The following is a 21,390-nucleotide window of genomic DNA, read 5'->3' on the forward strand; positions in this document are numbered from 1 at the left end:
TGAAATTAGCTAAACTTGAACTTGGAGGAGCAATTTGAGACTCGTCCACCCAAAATTTGAAGATACCGAAAGAACAAAGACTGTAGTACTTTGAATCTAGTTTCCAAACTACTATTTTTTTTCAAAATTGGATAAGTTTAAGGGAGGCAAATCTTTCGGGCACATAAAACTGCTCCTTTTTTTCAACAAAACATAACATAGTGTCCGACGTGTGCATTAAAAATATTATAGTTGCATTTAGTATTTTGAAAAACCTTTTGGTAGAAAGATAGTTAAGAGTGAGCACTAGAAGTTGTGTATTTTTTTTTATGATTTTTCAAAGTGGACGCATCTTGAAAATCAAGTACCTGTTTGTGCACGTCACATAACTTGCACCAAAATAATCAATTTTGTTTTTCTTTTTTTTTAAGTGTAAAGAATGAAGTGTAGAACAATAATATATAATTTTTTTCAATTTTGGACAAGTAATTTAAAAGTTATTTAAATATGGTACACATTTGTCTCTGAGAACTCTAGAGACATTGGTAAAAGAAATTCAAGATTAATATGTTAATGTTGTTTAAATTCTTAAAAAATAAATTGCTAGAAAGCTCAAAATATGGGTGAAATTTGTTGGAATCCAATAACATTGAGAGGGGGGGTGAATTAGTGTTATACCGGAATGATCAATTTTAGCCTTATTAAAACATGCATACACCAACCGGTATACCGGTACATACAGAATTGAAAGAAGTAAAGCAACCAATAAGACAATCTCATAAATGAGAATCATAACACACATAATTATACATGGTAAACCTCAAAGAGGAAAAACCACGATGATATTTGTGACCCACAATATCAATCCACTGGCCAAATGAAGAGATATTATAAAATATAAGGGGCATGCACTTGCAGGAAGGCTTATAGCCTAGAGCACACTGCTCAATCACAAAAGGAGCCTCACTGACTACATATAAATCCATACTACAATCCGGAGAAGTGTTGAACTGCTAAGATAACATCTTCTATGCCAGAATACAGTTCTGGTTTAAGCTCTGTCTGTTTCGGTATGAAACCCTAAACCCTTTACCAGAATAACCCTTACATAAATATCCTCACATACATAATCTCTTTGATGTATTTCTCATTATATCACATTCACATATCCATAATCTCCTATATCAAAAATGATCTAATCCAACTAACCTATATGCCCTATACAACTTATCATGCCTTATGTCGGCTTACAAAGATATTTACAATATAAAATTACATGTTGGCTAGATAACATGAATGCATAAATATTAAGAACATTTGTCGATGCCAGATCCAAGAGATGTTGGCCTCCAATACCGATAACCATATTCTAAACCATGTCAGCTTGCATTGTCGATAACTAAAGAAATCCTTTTGTCCTGCTGGTGTCAGTGTCAGTGTCGATGTAGTGTCTGTGAAGTGCCTATCGGTACACAACTGAACCAAAACGTGAATTTGAAATAAGATACCATGTTTCCATCAATGACAACATAGTGAAACCAACCAATTGAGTTTCAGTTGCCAACAATCTGCCCCTTTGGCATTGATGGCAACACTCATTTGAAAATGGTCAAGGTTTCATCTGCGGGTTCCATCTTGCCTGCTCCCCCTGAGTTGAATATTCATTAATGCAAAATACTCCACATCTCCATATCTCCATAACTCCTTCTATTCTTTTTAACATCTATATCACTCCCCCTTTGACATCAATGCCATCAAGAATTCTAAAAAGAATGTCAAAGATCCAAAAAAAACTGTACAAAGAATATCCCAAAAATATCTTACTGGAGCTTAACAAATTTTAAAATTTCCCGATAAGCCTTCTCCAGTAGCTCAAGATAAGTATCCCAACTAGTTTTGAATGTATCAGAAATAGATACAATTCCACTTAATATATGTGCAAATGACTCTTTCTCATTTAGCTTTGCTAGTGTAACTGTCGGTTCCTCTGTAGGAACTGTAACCTCAACCTGTACATTTGTATCCAGAGGACTGTTATCCTCAATATTAGTATCGTGTACATCATTAACTTTTTCACTCTCTTTGTTAACCGGTATCTCAATATTTGTCTGTACATTTGTATCTACTGGGGGCTGGATTTCCAATATCTTAATGTTTTTCAAAATTGAGGGTGAAGTACCCATAATCCCTTTTCTTTTCCTTCAACCGGAGTGTCTATAGAGTTTTTCTTTGATTCCAGTGAAGTAAATAATCCTCTGTTTTCTCCAAAGAACTTAACCCATGCTTTTTGAGTCAATTTTATTATTTCATTTACCCTTCCTAGCATCAGACTGGTTATTCTATGTTTGCTATTAAAAACTTTTCTATCTGCCACCTCAAGTGTCCATTCCTTTTCCTCTGGAGCAATAGTAACACAAACAAATAATAACTCTTGAATTTTGATATGCTTATCTTCTTGCATTGTAGACAGTCTCCTAGCATCTAACATATTGTATAATTCTGTCGGTATTTGATTTTCAATTTCTATTAAGGCTTTCTTATAAATATCCAAGTATAATAAGACTTCTTCATCTACCTCTCTTTGTTCATCCTCTTCTAAATGATCATAGTAAAACTATACATTACTTAACATGTCATCCTTAGTGATTTCATCTACTAATTATGCACAAGTTTTAGGTGGAAAATTACCAGATTGAATAGATGTATCAGTGTCATTCTTCTTCTTCCTATTTGCAGTACTGGATGCAACTGAAGTGGTTACTTTTGGTGCTTGCTTCTATGCTGGTATTTTGAATGTAACCTTCCTAACATGTTTCTTTTTAGCTTCTACCTTTGTTTCCTTTGTTTTCTTACTCACAACCCTCTTGAATGCCAATGATGTGTCATCCTCAGATTCAGACTCTAGTGTAATAGGCTCAATGTGTACGTATGGATTCTTCCTCTTCCTGTCTTTCTCTGGGACAACATCAATTAATGCCTTAATGTCTTGTGAGACCTTATCAACAAATTTGCTAGTCTTTCCTTCGTGCTTCTCTCTCTTCTTCTAGTTGAACTCTGTTTCAACCTCATGTGTTTTCTGTTGTGCAGTACCACATGGATTCTCTGCCTCATTAAAAGGGAAATCAATCAGTATTTTTGCATAAGCATCAACAATCTGTGCATCCACTTCATAGCCCATTTCCTCAATCCAAATCTTCGGGGCTTAACCGCTTCCATAAGTGTTTCATCCTTCTTCACCATGAAGCATATGTCAGTTGAATATTTTTCAACAATATGCTTAGGAGCCCTTACCCTAGACTTCATAGATTTCTAGAATGCTTTGAAATATCCCCATACCTTATCATCTCTCTGATTGCCTAGAGAAGCAATTGACTGTTTCAGTTGTCTCCCTATCGGGATGTCAAATGCCCATTGCCATTTACCAAAACCGGGTGTATCATTCATGAAAAATAACATTAAGCAGACTATTAAGCTGCCATATCGAAAGGTTCCCTTCTTTTATCCCTTAATCTTTCCTAGGTTTATTAATAACTCATCTAACATCCAACCGCATAGATCCAATTTCACATTTTCCCTCATCATTTTGTATGCAGTGAGAATGCAGGATCTGGAAATAGAATTCAGTCGGTTTGACTGAGTTACCTTATACCCGGTGATCATGCTACCGAATTTGATGTCAGTGTTGGTAATAGTGCTTAGTCTCATAGATCTCCTGTCAGATGTCGCACCGGTGATTTTGTTCACGAAATCATTCGAAACCTTCTTATCTAGATGTTGCCCAACCGATGGTAAACCAATGATTGCTCATATGTCTTCCTTGGTGATCTTGTAAGGTCTATCTAGCCAAATAAACTCCCCATGTACTCTACTCAAAACATACCTAATTATCTCATCTTCGAATTCCAGGATGCCCGGAATGTCAGTAAACCCTAAGTCTTCAATGTACTTGTATGTCGGTTTGATCTTTCCAGATTCTCCCATCAGCTCGCTCATGTACATACCCTTTATTTTATATGTTCCCAAGTCCTCAATGTGACAGTGTATGTATGCCCTAACATCTTCAACATAGACAACTCCCTCCAGAACACGGGAAAATGCTCCAACCGAATCTTCTAGGGTAGCCACATGCGGATGCCGCTTGAAAATTGGCCTGGGGTGGTCCTTAACCTCTACTACAATTGGATTTGCAACAAAGATATGAATAGATGATGGTCTCACTTCCATGTTTAAAGATAAATACTTGTTGATCACTTTTGGTGAAAACCTTTAACAAATTCTTCCAGACGCTGGTGAAATCGTTCAAGAAGAAATCTGATTGCTCTGAAATGCCTTTGATCGCTCTTAGTCGCTCTTAATCACTCTAAAATCGCTCTAAATGCAAGGTGATCAATAATGAAGTGAATTTGACCTTTTAACCTCCGAGAAAAACCCTAATCTTTCATTGACATAAATGACTGCTAGTGAAAGATACCAGATCTCAAACATAAGATATCCATGTCGGATAAGCATGTCCAATGGCTGGAACATCTTCCAGATGCTCTTCCCAGGGCATATGCAACATCTTCATGAATTTTGCCTACCCCTAAGGCATCTACCTCAGTTAACGGATGAGCTACCTGCCAGTGCATGAACAACCTCCTTTGTCAGATAAGTAACTGATGTATTTCCATCTGATGATTGTTCTTCAGTCTTCCTAACCCATCTCTAAGTATGATCTTACCAGATTTCACTAACCTTCTCTTTCCCTTTCTCATTTAATCTTCCATTACCAACCGGTGGATTTCTGCTTCTACAAAATTTAACAATATGTCCAGCCTCATTACATGCATAACATGTAACATTGTTCCTTTGAATTGCTTTGCTAAACCCGGTGAAATTGCTTGACCTACACTGATTAGCCATATGTCCAAACTCTCCACATGCATAGCATTTAACATTTATTCTGCAATTTTTTGTCTTATGACCATACTTATTGCATTTAGAAAATTTACCGAGAGTAGAATCAGGGTTCTAATTTGCTCTGTTTCTACATTGTCTAGCCATGTGACCAAATCTATTGCAAACAAAACATCTACCATTTAATTTATAAGCTTAAAATTTCCTTACAGGTTCTTTATGGTTTTGATCTTCATTAGCAATACCGGAACTCTGTCCTTGCTCAAATCCAAGTCCACTAGAATCTCCAATTTGCCTTTGTCTCTTCAATAACTCATCTAGTTGTGTTGAGCTAATCTTGAATTTTTATTTATACCCACTTGCAGTAGTTAAATCTACTCTTAGAATTATTATTTGTCTCTCAAGCTCTTGTTCATTACTCTGGCATTGTACTAAATCGGTTCTCAACATATCATTCTCATGAACCAACCTACCATATTCTTAAAATTTGTTCTTCAGGGATACAACAATATTTTCTTCCTTTTTCTTTCGGTCCTCAATCTCCTTAGACATTCTCATAGTTATAACTTGCATTTCATTTTTCATAACCATGTTCTCCTGACTCAATTTCTGACATTGTTCCTTAAGTGCATCTTTCTCTTCATCATCTTGACTTTGCAAAAGTTCCTTCCTCATAGCCTGAATAGATGATAACCTCTCCTGTAGGACAAGAATGAATTCCTTAGCAGAATTCAATTAATCTTGTAGCTTTAAGTTCTTCAACCTTTCAGCATCATAATCTTCAAGTGCCATCTCAAGTTGCTTCTCCAAAGCCATATCCATGGATTCCTGATTCAGGATGTTCCTCAAGTTGTTAAACTTCCTCTGAGGCACAAGGCTATGATACCAATTGTTCGAATCCAATAACACTAAGAGGGGGGTGAATCGGTATTATACCCATGATCAATTTTAGCCTTATTAAAACATGCATACACCAACCGGTATACCGGTACATACATAATTAAAAGAATAAAAGTAACCAATAAGCCAATCTCATAAATGAGAATCATAACACATAGAATTATACATGGAAAACCTCAAAGAGGAAAAACCATGGTGGGATTTGTGACCCACAATATCAATCCACTGGCCATATGAAGAGATATTACAAAATATAAGGGGCCTGCACTTGCAGGAAGGCTTATAGCCTAGAGCACACTGCTCAATCACAAAAGGAGCCTCACTAACTACATATAAATCTAGACTACAATCCGGAGAAGTGTTGAACTAATAAGATAGCATCTTCTATGCCAGAATACAGTTCCGGTTTAAGCTCTGTCTGTTTCGGTCTAAAACCCTAAACCCTTTACCGGAATAACCCTTACATAAAATATCCTCACATACATAATCTCTCTGATGTATTTTGCATTATATGACATTCACATATCCATAATCTCCTATATAAAAAATGATCTAATCCAACTAGCCTATATGCCCTATACAACTTATCATGTCTTATGTCAGCTTACAAAGATATTTACAATATCAAATTACATGTCGGCTAGATAACATGAATGCATAAATATTAAGAACAATTACCGATGTCGGATCCAAGAGATGTCGGCCTCCAATAATGATAACCATATTCTAAACCATGTCGGCCTGCATTGCCAGTAACCAAAGAAATCCTTTTGTCATGCTGGTGTCGGTGTTGATATTGATGTAGTGTTTGTGAAGTGCCTGCCGATACACAACTGAACCAAAACATGAAGCCAGAATAAGATACCATGTTGCCATCAATGACAACATAGTGAAACCAACCAATTGAGTGTCAATTGCCAACAAAATTATGGTGGCAATTTTACAAATATCCACTTGATAATGTGTAAACTTGATGATGATAAAGTTGAGAAACCAAATTGGAAGAAGAAAACATGTAAAAAGGAGGGAAATAAGGCTCCCAAGCCTCAACCTTTTCATCCAAGCCTAAGTACAAGGAAAAACGTGCATATGTTCTTTAAATTAAAATGCGATCGTGTTTTAAAAAAATAAAAACACGATCATGTTTTTAAAAATAAAAATGTGATTGTGTTATGTTTAGCAAGAAAAACGTGATCACATTTTGCTTACATTAAGTTAGATTTAAGGAACATGGACTTAGATGGGAATTCCTTTATCACTCCCTTAGTTTTTTCATCAAGATATATACATAAAATATAACATTTAAGAGTAGTTTCAGATCTCTAGGATTCATAATGCAGATTCTAGATTTTAGGAGATCTTATATTTTTTTAGACTTATTCAAATTTCAGTAATAAGTAGGATTCTATCATCATTATCTTGTTATCTCTCTACCTCACGCTCTTTGTCTCCCCTAAGCTCTAGACCTATCTATTTTCCTTCCCATATCTCTCCTCCTCCCTCTCTACATCTCTCTATCTCACTCTCTCCTCTCTCTCCAAGCTCTAAATCTTATAATTTCTCACACTTAGTCAAATTTCAGTAATCACTAAGCTACTATTATCATCCTCTCTATATCTCTATTTCACTTTCTTTGTCTCCCTCGATATCTAGACCTATCTCTCTTCCTATCACTCTCCCTCTTTATCTCTCTCCCCAATATTTCTATATCACTCTCTCATCTCTCCCCAATCTCTAAACCTATGTCTCTCACCCTTCTACTTTGTATATTCTCTCTCTTCTCTACCTACCTCTCTCCTCTCTATCTCACCTCTCTATCCCCCTCTCCACCTATCTCTCTTTTTCTCTTTATTTTCTCTCTCCTCTCTCCCTCCTCCTACACACCTCCCCTCAATCCCTTCATTTACTTCTCTACATACCCCCCTCTCTCTATCTTATTTCTATTTCTCTTTATCTCACTCTCTTTGTCTCCCCCAAGATTTATATCACTCTCTCCCCTCTCTCTACCTCTCACTATATCACTCTACTATCCACCCCAAGATCTCTCTCTCTCTCTCTTTACATACCTCCCTCTTAGTCACTTTATTTTTTTACATAGATCTCCTTCCCTCCTCTCTCTCCCCTTCTATCTCTACTTATATCTATCTCCCCTTTCCCTCTCTTTATAGATGTCTCCCTCCTTTCCTACCCACCTTTATTTCTCTAAATAAATCTCTATCTCACCCTCTCTCTCTATTTATACATCCCTCCCTCCTTCCCTCCACCTCTCTACTTACCCATCTATCTATACTCTCTATCTCCCCTCTCCCTTTATGTATTTATCTTCTCCTCCTCTCTCTCTATCTATCTTCCCTCATACTCTCTTTATCTCCCCTCTCCCTCTCTCTACCTACCTCTCTTTCCATCCCTCTCTACTTTTATCTTCCCTAACTCTCTACCTCCTTCCCTCCATACTACTATTTATATCACCTCTCTCTCTCTCTTCATACTCTCTCTCTAACTACTTATCTCTATCTACCTAACTTCTCTGTGGATACCTCTCCTTCCCTCCCTCTCTTTGAATACCTCTCCCTTTCTCACTCACTTGAACTCTCCCCTCCACTTTTGTATATCTCACCTGTCTCTATCTATTTCCTTCCTCTCAACTTATCACTATCTCCCCCCTTCCTCTCTCTCTTTCTCTATATATATCTCCCTCTCTACAAGACCTCTATTTCTATATTTTCTTCTATCTCTCAAACCTTCCCTTGCCACTTCTATCAATATCACCTCTCTCCCCATTCTCTCTCTCTATTACCTTTTTCTCAACCTACCTCTATCTCTCTTCGTTTCTCGAGCTCCTTATCTATGTCTACCTACCTCTCTTGTGCTCCCCCATACACTATTTATCTAAATACCTAGATAGAGAGAGAGAGAGGTGCAGAGGGAAGGATAGAGATAAAGAGGTGAAATAGATAGAAGTGGAGGGGAAATTTAGAGTGAGGGAGGGCAAATAGAGACAAGTAGTTAGAGAGAGTACAATGGTGGAAGGAGGGAGGTAGAGAAAGGAATGGAGAGAGAGAGAGTAGTATGAATGGAAAGAGGTAGAGAGTTAGTAGAGTTAAAAGTAGAGGGGGGTAGAAAGAGAGGTAGGTAAAGGGACAGAGAGGGGAGATAATGAGAATTAGATAAAGAAAAATAGAGAGTGAAGGAAGTAGGGAGCATGAGAGATAGAGAGAGAGATAGAAAGCAAGATTTATGTAGATGAATAGAGGTAGTGAGGGAGGGAGGGAGAGGTATGTGGAGTGAGCGAGATGGGAGATATGGAAGTAGAGACATAACATGGGAGGGTGGAATAAAGAGAAAGGGAGAGAGAGAGAGAGAGAGAGAGAGAGAGAGAGAGAGAGAGAGAGAGAGAGAGAGAGAGAGAGAGAGAGAGAGAGAGAGAGATGAGAGATGAGAGAGAGATGAGGTAGAGAAGGGGGTAGGGAGAGTCATAGAAAGAGAGATTGGTCTAGAGAGAGAGAGAGAATAGGAGCTTAGTGATTATCAAAATTTGATTGTCTGAGAAATTATAAGATCTAGAACTTGGGGAGAGAGGAGAGAGTGAGATAAAGAGAGGGAGGAGAAGAAGAGATATAGGAAAATAGATAGGTCTAGAGCTTAAGGGAGACAAACAACGTGAGACAAAGAGATAGAAAGAGAATGATGACAAAAGCCTACTGATTATTGAAATTTGACTAAGTGAAAAATTATAAGATCTCCTAAAATCTAGAATATGCATTATGACTCCTACAGATCCAAAAGCACTCTCAAACATCCTGACAATATATACATAAAATATATATCTTAAAGTATATGAAAGATAAAAGACGAAGAAAATATAACTTAAATTTTATATTTTATGTATATATCTTGATGAAAAAACTAAGTGAATGCTAAAGGAATTGCCATATACCATGTTCTTATCTAACTTAATGTAAGAAAAACACAATCACGTTTTTATTTTATTTTTAAAACGATCGTGTTTTTTTATTTTTAAGAAAACGGTTGCGTTTTCAATTTAAAGAATGTGTAAATGTTTTGCCTCATATTTTTTTAGCCTTAACATGTACGCGTTTTTTGAATTTATTAAAAACACGATCACATTTCATCTGTTTTAGGTGTTTTTTTGCTAGTGTCTGTTTTTTGTTCACCATCTTGGTGCACTTACCTAAGTCCAAGAAATAATATTAAAGGTGAGGTGGAAACTTGACATAACACATAGAAACAAGGGTGATTTTTATTGGCCTAATGACTAGTGCATGGTTTTCTTGAGGTTCCCCATATGCATCAATGGATTGGGGGTGAGTGACATGGATTTGAGGTGGCATTATTTGTAGGATCAACTTTATACTTCAAATTTCAATTAGTAATATGAAAATAATAGTTGTGTTTTTCATTCCTATTATAAAATCTATTTGGTTAAAGCCTTGGAAACTCATGTATGTTCTATTATTTAGCCTTAGCATTTTGTCTTGTAGAATATTATTGATGTATTTTAGAGGGCACATTGCACACAATTGGTTATTATTCATTCAAGGAAATAATGTGAAGGTATTTTATGAGTAAAGTGTGGTGATGGTGAGCTTGGATGTGTCACATGGATACGAGCTAGTGATGATGGTAGGATTGATTTTATGTCACTTGTTGGGACTTGTTTATACTTTCCAAAGGGAACTATGTAGTGTAAAACTCCACTACATATTTGTTTCTTAATGGAAGAGCTAAACATTGTAACCGAGTACATGCACCTCTACCTAGTACATTATAGCCTACACTATTTATCATCTTGTGATAGAAATAGACCATTCTATCAAGGGGTGGTCTTGAAACTAATCAATCATATTTTTATGTTCATAGGTAAAAATAATAAAGGAAGAATGTGTCATGTACTAGGGTTTTTTACCAATGAAATTCTAATTCTTATGTCCTATGCGAAAAATAAGTATTATGTTATAAGCGACCAATCTAGTATTGAATTGTTTCAAGGATTCATTGATGTTAGGTGCCTATAAGGTTTTTGTGTTCATAAATGAAGATTTTTCTACCCTTATTCCTATAGGAAATTTAATCTATGAACATCTGTACATGCATACCTATAAACAAGATAATTTTTTACTTTGCCCTATTGTTAAAGGTATGCATACATGAGTTTATGAGGTGCACTTTGTAATGCTTTAAATAGTAACACATCTTAATATCTTCCTATTTCTAGGGTAATGAGTTTCTATCATCATACATGATCTTTTCCATTTTTGGATTTATTGGTTGTATTTGGATGATAGGCTATATTTATATAGGGGTCCTCTAGTTTAAGATATTCTTAGATGTCAAATACTATATATCTAATTTTGGGCCTATATATTCATTGTTTATAAAGTTGAAGGTGTAGACAAGCAAGATCATCATTCTTGTCATGTTTCAAGAGATTGTATAAGTCTCTAAGGTAACATTTGGTAACCCATTTTTTGTGATTAGTTTGTTGATGCAATTATCGTAAAAAAATCTCAAAAGTATTTAGAAAAAATATTTTCACAATAATATATGGAATTTATTTTTGGGGCAATTCTAGACATCTGGTGTAGATCTAATTTTGTAAAGATTCTTGTTTTGCATGCATTATTTTTGAATTAAAAGTTGTAATGTTGGTTCTCTTCCTTAGATTTATATTAATGTTTCATCTTTTCTCAAATTTTGACTATCATGCAATGAACCAAAGAATTAGTCCTTGCTAACAATATGACCAATATTTTAATTAAATCATGTTTCTTTGTCTTCCTAATCTACATAATTGAGGATTGTATTTTGGCTAAGCTTTATGAGAACTTGTGATTACTTTTTAGAGGCATTTGTATTTAAAATCCTAAGATGGTCATGTAGTATGATAGGTTAAGTGGATTTGAATCAAGGGATGTCTATTTATTTATACTCTTGCTTACATATGTAAAATATTAATTATTAGCTTGTAGGAGGTTTGCAAGTATTTAATATCAACAGGTCAATATACTTGATAGTTAGTGACAAATATTTTGGGTATCATTGTACAAGGGGTATGGTTTGGAAGAGATGTAATATTCTTTTATTTCTCTTTAATTGCCTTGTCTAGGCCTTTAGGATCACTCTCCTTGACCTTGCAAAACAAAAAAATATAAGGGAGTCACTCATTGTTATCAATTGACTCATAAGAATATATATAAAATATGTCTTGGATGTCATTTGGAAATGACTAATGTTTGACCCTTGCACGCATAATGAATCCTCCTTCATCATAACTAGGGGAGAGGGACCAGTAGTTGTTAGGGATAACTTCGTCAACATGTAGTCATCACATGGAATATCGTAAGACCTCCATTTTTTTTTAGGAATATAATATGGGCACTTAACTATCTACAACTAAGGTTTGAAGTTGTGACTCATCGTGCAAGTCGTCAAAATAACACGTCTAGTGTGAAGGGTCAAAAAAATGACTTTTTAAAGATTCGACCAAAACTTAATCTAAAAATCCCTAGTTGTTGAATAAAAAAATATCATTTGTAATTAATATAATATCGTATTTTTATGTAAAATATAAGTTATATGAAACTTAAATGGACCAAATATCTATTAGTAATCATAGATGTGTGTTATCTCTAACTTTTATATCCAACACTAAATGACCAATAGTTCTAATTATAAAAGAAAAACAGGTTTTAAGGACCCGAAACCTTTAACAAAGGAGTATATAATAGTTCATCTAAAAGAATCTAGATCTGCTAGGAACGGCTTACAAAACGACTAGCAAAAAAGCCAGTCAACCGAAAGGACAACAAAAGAAAGGAACAACAAAGCAGAAAAACTAGATAAAACATAACGCAACTAAAAAGACTTAAGGAGCTCCTCCACCTTATTCACCAGCTGGTCATAGTTTGCTGCAATAGATTTGAATTCTTCCATGTCCTTGTTTGGCTTTTTCTTCTTCTTTTTACCTTTGGTCCTTGTTCTAGGTCCTTGCACTTCTCCCGTGCCTTCAATGTCAGGTTCAATCTCCAGGGAGTCCTTCTCCTCCTCCAGTTTGCTGATGAGGATTTTTGTATTGCCAACTAAGGCCTTCAGAATATTTAAGCTTTGTTCTGCAATGCTTTTAAGGCTTTCTTCAATTTTACTAACTTTTTTATCAGTTTCCTCCATTCTTTGATCCATACCGATATCATTATTTTTCCTCTCAGTCAGGTCTTTCTCGATTTGCTTGAACCTGGGGTTAAAGGAATCTCTGATCTCTTTGGCTCTGGCAATAGTTTTAGTCAAATCCTCAACTTGTTCTGCCATAGATTTGCCTCCACCATAACTGATAGTCTCTAGGATTTGGACTCTGTGGTTGAGCTTCTTATTATCCTCCATAGCTTTCTTGTAACTGGTAATTATCCAATCAATGGTGTTCACAAAGCCTTTCAAACCCTCAGGAGGAGGATTTGAGGAGGGTGATTTCTCACTAGAGATGTCCTTTTCCTTGTTGGAGATATCTCCAACTGTGATTTTACCAACTTTTCCATTGATTCTTTGTTCAAAACCTTCCCTAGTGGTCTCCTCCTCCAAATTCTGGTCGAAATCCAGATTCTTTCTTTGCACTTGTTCCTTCAGCTCCATAACATTGACTTCCTGTTTCTTCTGTTTGTTCCTTGTCTGAATTGAAATTTTGGTTTTCTTATTCCAAGGAGACTGGGGTTCCTCCTTCTCAGAATCCTCAGAGACCTCTTCCTCCGAGGAGGAGCTAATTTGGAGAACTTTATCTTTAGATTTTTTCTTACCCTTCGAGGAGGAAGGCTGGATTTCTCACATGTTTTCTTTTCTTACCAGTTTCAACTTCAGAGTCATCCAGACTCTCTTCAAACTCACTCATCGAATCACTATTTGACTCCTCACCCATAGAAAAAATAGAATCCGACCCTTCCTCCTCAGACTCAGAGATAGAAGGCTGAGGGCGGGCAATTTGGTTGGCTTTTAGGTGGTCATAAAATAATACCATGAGACCTTGATGCATGGTTGTATCACCCTTAGGGTTCTATTTATGGGCCTTAAAGGTAGCATTCATAGAGAACAACAGAAAATATGGAATATTAACTTTTTCATCATACCTAAACTGGTTCAGCAAAACAAAATGGTAGCCATACACTTTTGTGAATCTACCATCCAAAGTTACATAGCGCATTATAGCAAATAAGACCTCCCTCCATGGTTTAACAAATGCCCTAGGTGGATAGTAAGTTTTACTTAGCTTAACCAGGCACTTTTTCTCCTTTGTCGTTTCAGGATATCCTTTGATGGCCTCCTTGCTCAATTTTTTGTCTCTGTAGTAATTGTTTCCTTCCCTGCGGAGACCTGTGACTTGAGCAATGAGGTCTTCATCTATGGAGATTGATTGATCTCCCATCTTCAGAGTGCCCTTTCTCCAATTTTTATAGAAGAAATTAGTAACTGTGGTGTCACGCCCATGGAGCCTCTCCATAAACTTTGAAAACCCGCCCTTCTGCAAAATGTGCCAGACAACTTCCTTTTGCTTCCACTCCTTGCAGTTGTTGGGTTCATAGCGGCGTCAATTTCCTTCCATTTTTTCACCTTTCAGAGCAAAAGGTCGAGAGTTGCAGAGAGCTTTAGGCAAGAAATTTCTCGGAACTACCAAATATACCCCGAAAGCGTGGGAAGAGATAGCATAAGTCTTGCAATAAATGGTATTGACATTATTATAATTACTCATAGCACTCCTATTAATCTATTTCATCATTACTTTGTCCATTTATGATCTTTGGGGTACTATTGTATCGATCTTTAAAAATGATTGATCTAACGTCATCGAGGAGGTGTTCTTCACCCTTCCATGTGATCATTTTATCTTGAATGACCGCCCCGTTGGCTACCCAGTCAGTTGAACCATTAGCTTCACAATAGATATGAGATATGAAACATTTCTCAAAAGTGTTGATGAGATCTCTAGCTGCCTTTATTATGTTATTGATAGTCCATGAAGGCTTAGAGGTTCCCTTTAGGCATTTGATGATGTTATTAGAATCCCCTTCAATCCATAGATAGGGACAGTTCCATCTTTTGGCCAAGAGAATACCTTGGAGTGCAGCCATTGCTTTTGCCTTGTGATTAGTTTGGCTCCCTATAGGAACAACAATCATTTCCTACAATTACCGTTTTCATCTCTGAGGATTGCACCACATCCCGCAGGGCCAGGATTGCCTTTTGCAGCACCGTCGAAGTTGACTTTGAGCCAACCATGTGGGGGAGTATGCCATCTATCTTCTAGTCTTTTGTTTAGAATGGGATCAGAACTACCAGCATTCTTCAGATTCCAAGAACTTAAAATGTGAGTTTCCATGAGGTTGGCAGAAATGCAAGGATTCCCAATGATTCTAATGTTCTCCACAATAGCCCATTGAATTTTCTGGAAAACAACATCCTAGGTGAGAGAAGTGTCCCTGAAAATACGATTGTTCCTTTCTTTCCATATCCCCCACAGAATGTGAGGGAGAGATAGCTGCCACAAAGATCTCAAAAAGGGGTTAGCCTAGTGATAATTCCAAGAATGGAACAAATCATTGATAGTGTTAGGAAAAACCCAATCAATGCAAAAATTCTTAAGAAGTCTTTCTTGAATTGAAGCAGTAAAGGACCAATGGATAGCTAAATGGTCCACAGACTCTTCCTCCTCAAGATAAAGAGCACATCTATTAGGGAAAGAAAAGCCTCTACCCTTAAGATTATCTAAGGTCAAGATTTTATTTTGAAGGATAGCTCAATAGAAAAAATTGATTTTAGAGATTAGACCCTTTATCCAAGCTTTAGACCAAAAAGGATTCTCTAAGGGGGTAGGGGAAAGAGTTCACCATACATTGAAGAGACAGTGATGTTGCCTTTAGGTTCATATTTCCAAATAAGGGAGTCTTCCTTTTTATTCACCCAAATAGAAGAAAGATGGTTCTTAAGATTAATAAGGTCCAGGTGAATACTTTCAATGTTCTTCCATTTATCACCTATCCAATACCCCTCAACCAAAGGGCCAAAGATTCTAATACAGGAGGGAGCAAAAGGGGCCCATTCAGGGATATCAACCAGAGGTTTGTCGAAAAGCCAGGGATCTTCCCAGAATCTAACTTTCCTACCATTGCCAACATTCCATTTAACCCCTTTGGCAATGTTGTCTTTACACTTAGAGGCATGATTCCAGATATGGGACCCATTCATACTGAAATCAGAATTGATAAAGATGGAAGAGAAGAAAACAAAAGAGAGTACTTACTTCTCCAGATTTTACACCATTCACTATCAAAGTGAAACAGTCTCCAAACCTGTTTAGACAAGAGAGCTTCATTGAGGGTCCGGATTCTTCTCAGGCCCAGGCCTCCATTAATTTTCGGTCTACACGCCTTATCCCAAGCCACAAGAGACATTATTTTCTTTTCCTCAACCCCTTACCAAAGAAATTTTTTTTGAATTTTCTCAATTGCATCAGCATACTTAACAGGAATTCTGAAGAGGCTAAGGGCATAAATAGGAATGCTTTGAAGAGAAGCTTCTAGAAGTTGGAGCTTTCCAACCTGACTTAAAAGGGCACCTTTCCATCCAACAAGCTTTTTTTGAAATTTGTCCACCAGAGAACTCCAAAAGGAATCAGGTGGTGCAATGCCCAGAGGGAGACCAAGATAAGTGGCAGAAAGATCAGCAATCCGGCATTCCAGAATTCTGTTGATTCTATGTTGTCTTCTCTCAGGAGTATTGATGAAAAACACTTTTCTTTTAACCCAATTGATAAGTTGGCCAAAAGTAGAAGAAAACTTACATAGGGTGTCCTTAAGAGTTTTGGCTTCTGAGATGCTTGAGTTCCCCATGACAATAGTATCGTCCACAAACTGTTGGTGGGAACATGTATGATCAACTGAAGAAGGTTGGAGTCCCTTGAAAATTCCTCTCATCACCATACTTTCCATAGATCTACCAAAACATTCAGCCATAATTATGAAGAGGATAGGAGAAATGGGGTCCCCTTGCCTCAGTCCTCTAGATGCTTGAAAGAAGGTGGAGGGAGATCCATTGACAAGAACAACAAAGGAGGCGGTGGTAATAAGTTGTTTGAAGAGATCCACACATTTGGTAGAGAAGCCACAAGTCAAAAGAACCTTCACGAGGAAAGACCAATCAACCCGGTCATAGGCCTTAGAGAGATCAAGCTTGAGGATGAAACCCTATTTCTTAGCCGTAACAAGTGAATGAATATTCTCATGAATAGTTATGATGGAATCAAGGATTTGTCTTCTTGGCACAAAACCATTTTGCTGATGATTAATCAGAGAAGGAATAATAGTCAGGAGTCTGGAAGTAAGGACCTTAGAAATAATCTTATAAAGAGAATTGCATAAGCTAATTGGCCTGAACTTATCCATGGAGTTAGCACCTTGAATTTTGAGGATTAATGCAATGAAGGTACCATTGATATCTTTCAGAAGTCTTCTAGAACTGAAAAATTCTTTGACTCCATTGGATACATCTTTCCCAACAATATCCCAGAATTCTTGGAAGAAGAACATGGGGAAGTCATCAGGTCTGGGGGCTTTGTTACCATCAAAAGAAAAGACAACATTTCTGATCTCCTAGTTCGAAGGTATAGAAGAAAGGGAGGCATTCATCTGCTCATCAATGAGGCAAGGAATATTATTAAGGAAAGAGCTTTGAGCATCAACATCCAGTCTATGATCCCTACAAAGAAGATCAACAAAGAATCTTTTGGCCTCATTTCTTATCTCATCCTCCTTAACCAGCTCCCCATTGTCCACAACCAGTTTTGTGATCCTGTTTGCCGCTTTATGTTTAATAGTCGACATATGAAAGAATCTTGTGTTCTTATCTCCTTCCTTCAGCCAAATACATCTTGATCTCTGCTTCCAAAAAGTTTCTTCTTTAGCAACGATTTCATGGTATTTTTTGAGGATCTCATTTTCTTCAGCAATTGACACCGTAGAGAACACAAAAACATATTATGATATAAAACAAAACTTATAGGATCACAAAGGGACCAATTGTTGAACACTTAAATCTTTGGACAATCCCTCACATTTCATGGAGAAAAACAAGGTATTTATTGTGTTCACCTTTTATATTTGTGATAGGACAAATTACTAATATGAAATACTCCACTGCATATACATTGCTACCCCAATAGTTGTACACATAAGAATAATGTTTTTACACTATGATAACACTACTTGTTTAAGTGAGTATCTTATTTTATATGTGACATCCTTATAGTGGATGGGTATGATATTTTATTTGAAACAAAAAATGATCTATTTCACTTGTTAATTAATGTATTTATGTCTTTTTAATATAACATTTATGGATTCTCTTATGTTCAAGTATTGGTCCATTTTGATCAACATTTGGTAATTTTTTTATTTACATGTGGATTGTTTATTTACATTATATAGTATAAATATGTGGCAAGACTAGATATTATATGCAAAATTGCTATAACGACTATTGGACCCCCTACAACTACTGTCCCTATCTAGAAGCCAAAACAATATCTATAAGCTATTATTAAGAGAACCCAAAATATCATCAATATCTGATATACCATTTAGATTTAACAATAAGCAAAAGATAACTAGGCCTAGTGAGACCCTTCCCCCTATGAAAACCATTATCAAAACCATTTTAAACATATTTAAGATTTTCAAATTTTCATACCTAGACCCACTTGAGATCTTTGTACAATTACAATCTCAAGCAAATGGAAAATAAAACCAAGATCTTTTTGGGATTGTAATTGTACTAATTTGCTTTAAATAATTAGAATTGCAGTTTACGGCAGCTGATCAACAGGGCCGTACAATATCTTTTCTCTCTGAAGATCAAGCCCTGCAAGTTTCCATTTGACAGTAGGCAAGATCAGATTTGCAGTGAATCTCTGAGACTGATCAGACTGGATTGGACGTAATGTACAAAAGTTTTTCCTACATTCACGGGATACCTCATAATTTAGAGGCAAAATTCAAACCCAATTCAACTTGTGTTGAAATATGTGCAGATCGTGTGCTATAAGTTATAACTACCATAGCCAAGATAGCAGCTTCTGCCTGTCTCTCTATTGCTAGAAAATAATTGATGGATGTAACAGCAGCTATGGAGAAACAACTATCTTTAACATATATGGAAGATGAACATTACAGAAAAGCTTTGAAGAACAAAACTTCATGTTTGAATGTTAAGAAGAAAGAAGAAGAAGAAAAGAGGAAGAAGGCTGCCTCAGTGTTGAAAATGAAAGCAGTAGATGTGAATATTGTGACAGTTGCAGTTCAGTTGAGAGTGAAAGTGAAGATGGCAGCAATGCCACCTTTAATGCAAGTTCAAGCATTTCGTTCTGCCAGGCAAACTCTCAATGCCATGGATATAAAGAAAGATAAGTCTAGTTGCTTTACACTTGCCTTTGCTCTCAAGCAGGTATGATTATTTTATTTGCTACGAGTTTTTTCTGGTTTATCTAATATTTAGAAGATTGCTTTTAAAATCAATTGTGTATGTTTTTGTATGGATGTTTGATCAATCTCTTTTTAAGATAATAAATGGCTGAATGTGATCTGCAATGTCGATAGAAAAATATATATAACTGATTTTGCACTAATCCTTGTTGTTTTAAGCTTGTCTTTGCTCTCTAACAGGTAGGGCTATTTATTTGGTATGAGTTTTCCAAAGAATGTAATATATAAAAAGTTATTTTTGGAATCAACTGTGCAGTTTTTTTTTTACTTTGTTTTCAATCTCCTCTTCTTCATAATAGATTGTTGAGTGTGATCCAAATCATTGATAAATATGCAGCTGATTTCAGAACAATCTTTTGAAGACTGTTTATTTTAAACTAATTGTCCATCTAATTGAGAATCTAAGAGAATGCTGAAAAATAAAGAAGAAAACTATTTCCAATTTTTTTTATCATCATGTTAATGTGATTAAACATATGACGATGAAATATAAAGTAATAATAATAGATTAGGATATAACTTAAGATATTTATTTTAAAAAATATTATAATTTTTCTGAAAATACTTACATTAAGATAATATATTTTTACAGTCTATTTTAAATAACATGGAACTTTTTATTAGGAAATTGAAAAAAATTTAATCAACATCTTAAATCATATGTCCTAATTTCACTGTCCACAAGCCTATTTATTTCTCTCAGCAAACCTCTTAATCAAGATTCACAAGAGAAGATCCAGCATGAAAAAGAATCTGAAACTGGGATAAGTTGAACCTGTGGGTCCCTTAGGCCATTGGGTCTCGTGGACATCATTAAAATCCATTCATTCATTCATTCATTAACATAGAACTCGGACCCTTTTCCTTTGTTTATCTAATCAAAACATTTTAAATCACACTCTGATAAAGTATCATCAGAATATAAAATCTTTAAAACTTGAAAAAAAAGTATATAAGTTTGTTTTAAAAAAATCTTCAATTTACATAAACTGAACTAATTATTTACTATTTTTATTTGTTAAATTTGTTATAAATCGTTTAACGATTAAACTGAAACAACACATTTGAAAAAAACCATTAAATACGGTAGTGAATATAATGTATCTAAATACTTATACTTTATGATTGATTGCAGGAGTTTGATGAATGCTATGGGCCTGCGTGGCACTGCATTGTAGGAAGGAGCTTTGGGTCCTTTGTTACACACTCTTTTGGAGGCTTCTTGTATTTCTCTCTGGATAAGTTATCAATCCTCCTTTTTAAGACCGCACTTCAACTGGCACAATGATCAATATAAGATTTTGTAAGATGTATTCTTCAAACTGTTACATTTTGCTGGTCATATGAAAGCGTGGCCATTAAGTTGCTTCTAATTGTCATTTGGATTTCTTACGTGAAAAACTAGTTTTTCCAAAAGTTGGTGACCACATCATCGGGTTATACCAAAACTTGAAATTGTCTGACGAGATTATTAATTCATACGAAGTGCTTATTATTATGCATGCTTATATCTTCGGCTAGTTTTGTAGATCAGAAGAGACTTATGAAAGTTTTTCAGAGACTGATCTTTCTTACTATTGGTAATTGATTTTAAAGGAGCTCATTTGCCTGTTTCTCTCAATGTATCTTTGATCCGTTGAGGGAAAGCCCTTTCACACGGTACCTTTTTGGATCACTATTGCTAACGTTCGACTTTGATTGGTCGTTCAGTCTCACAGTGAAGTAGGCTTATGTCATTACACTCACCAGCTGACTGATGTCCTAAGCCTACCTTCACACCCCCTATGTTATACTCTTTGCAAGGTATCCACCCTAGATAAATATCTTGTAGAGCTCCACCTGCCCTTAAATAATAGAAACGAAGAAGTTTCAAATAATTTAAAAAAATATCATCTAAAATTAATTCACAGTTTAAGATCTGTGGGTATGCGACGGCTATCCAGTTTCTAGAATGCATCAATATATAAATTATGGTAAAAGAAATTCTAAAAATTGAATAGATTAATTTATTCATATCACCTCAATATTAACCCTATATGTAACCAAATAAATGCACACTATTTTGAAAAAGGTTCGATAT

General features: G+C 35.8%; 1 protein-coding gene across 1 annotated transcript; it reads left to right on the forward strand.

The window, feature by feature from the left end:
* The first annotated feature begins 18,903 nt into the window (after positions 1 to 18,903).
* On the forward strand, positions 18,904 to 20,765 carry LOC131063031 (uncharacterized). Its single transcript, XM_057996799.2, has 2 exons — positions 18,904 to 19,272; positions 20,446 to 20,765. The coding sequence occupies exons 1-2, from the start codon at positions 18,937 to 18,939 to the stop codon at positions 20,596 to 20,598; spliced, it is 489 nt and encodes a 162-aa protein (XP_057852782.1). The 5' UTR covers positions 18,904 to 18,936; the 3' UTR covers positions 20,599 to 20,765.
* Positions 20,766 to 21,390: the final 625 nt, after the last annotated feature.

The sequence above is a fragment of the Cryptomeria japonica genome, chromosome 1 (genome assembly GCF_030272615.1).
Source record: "Cryptomeria japonica chromosome 1, Sugi_1.0, whole genome shotgun sequence".
NCBI lineage: Eukaryota > Viridiplantae > Streptophyta > Pinopsida > Cupressales > Cupressaceae > Cryptomeria > Cryptomeria japonica.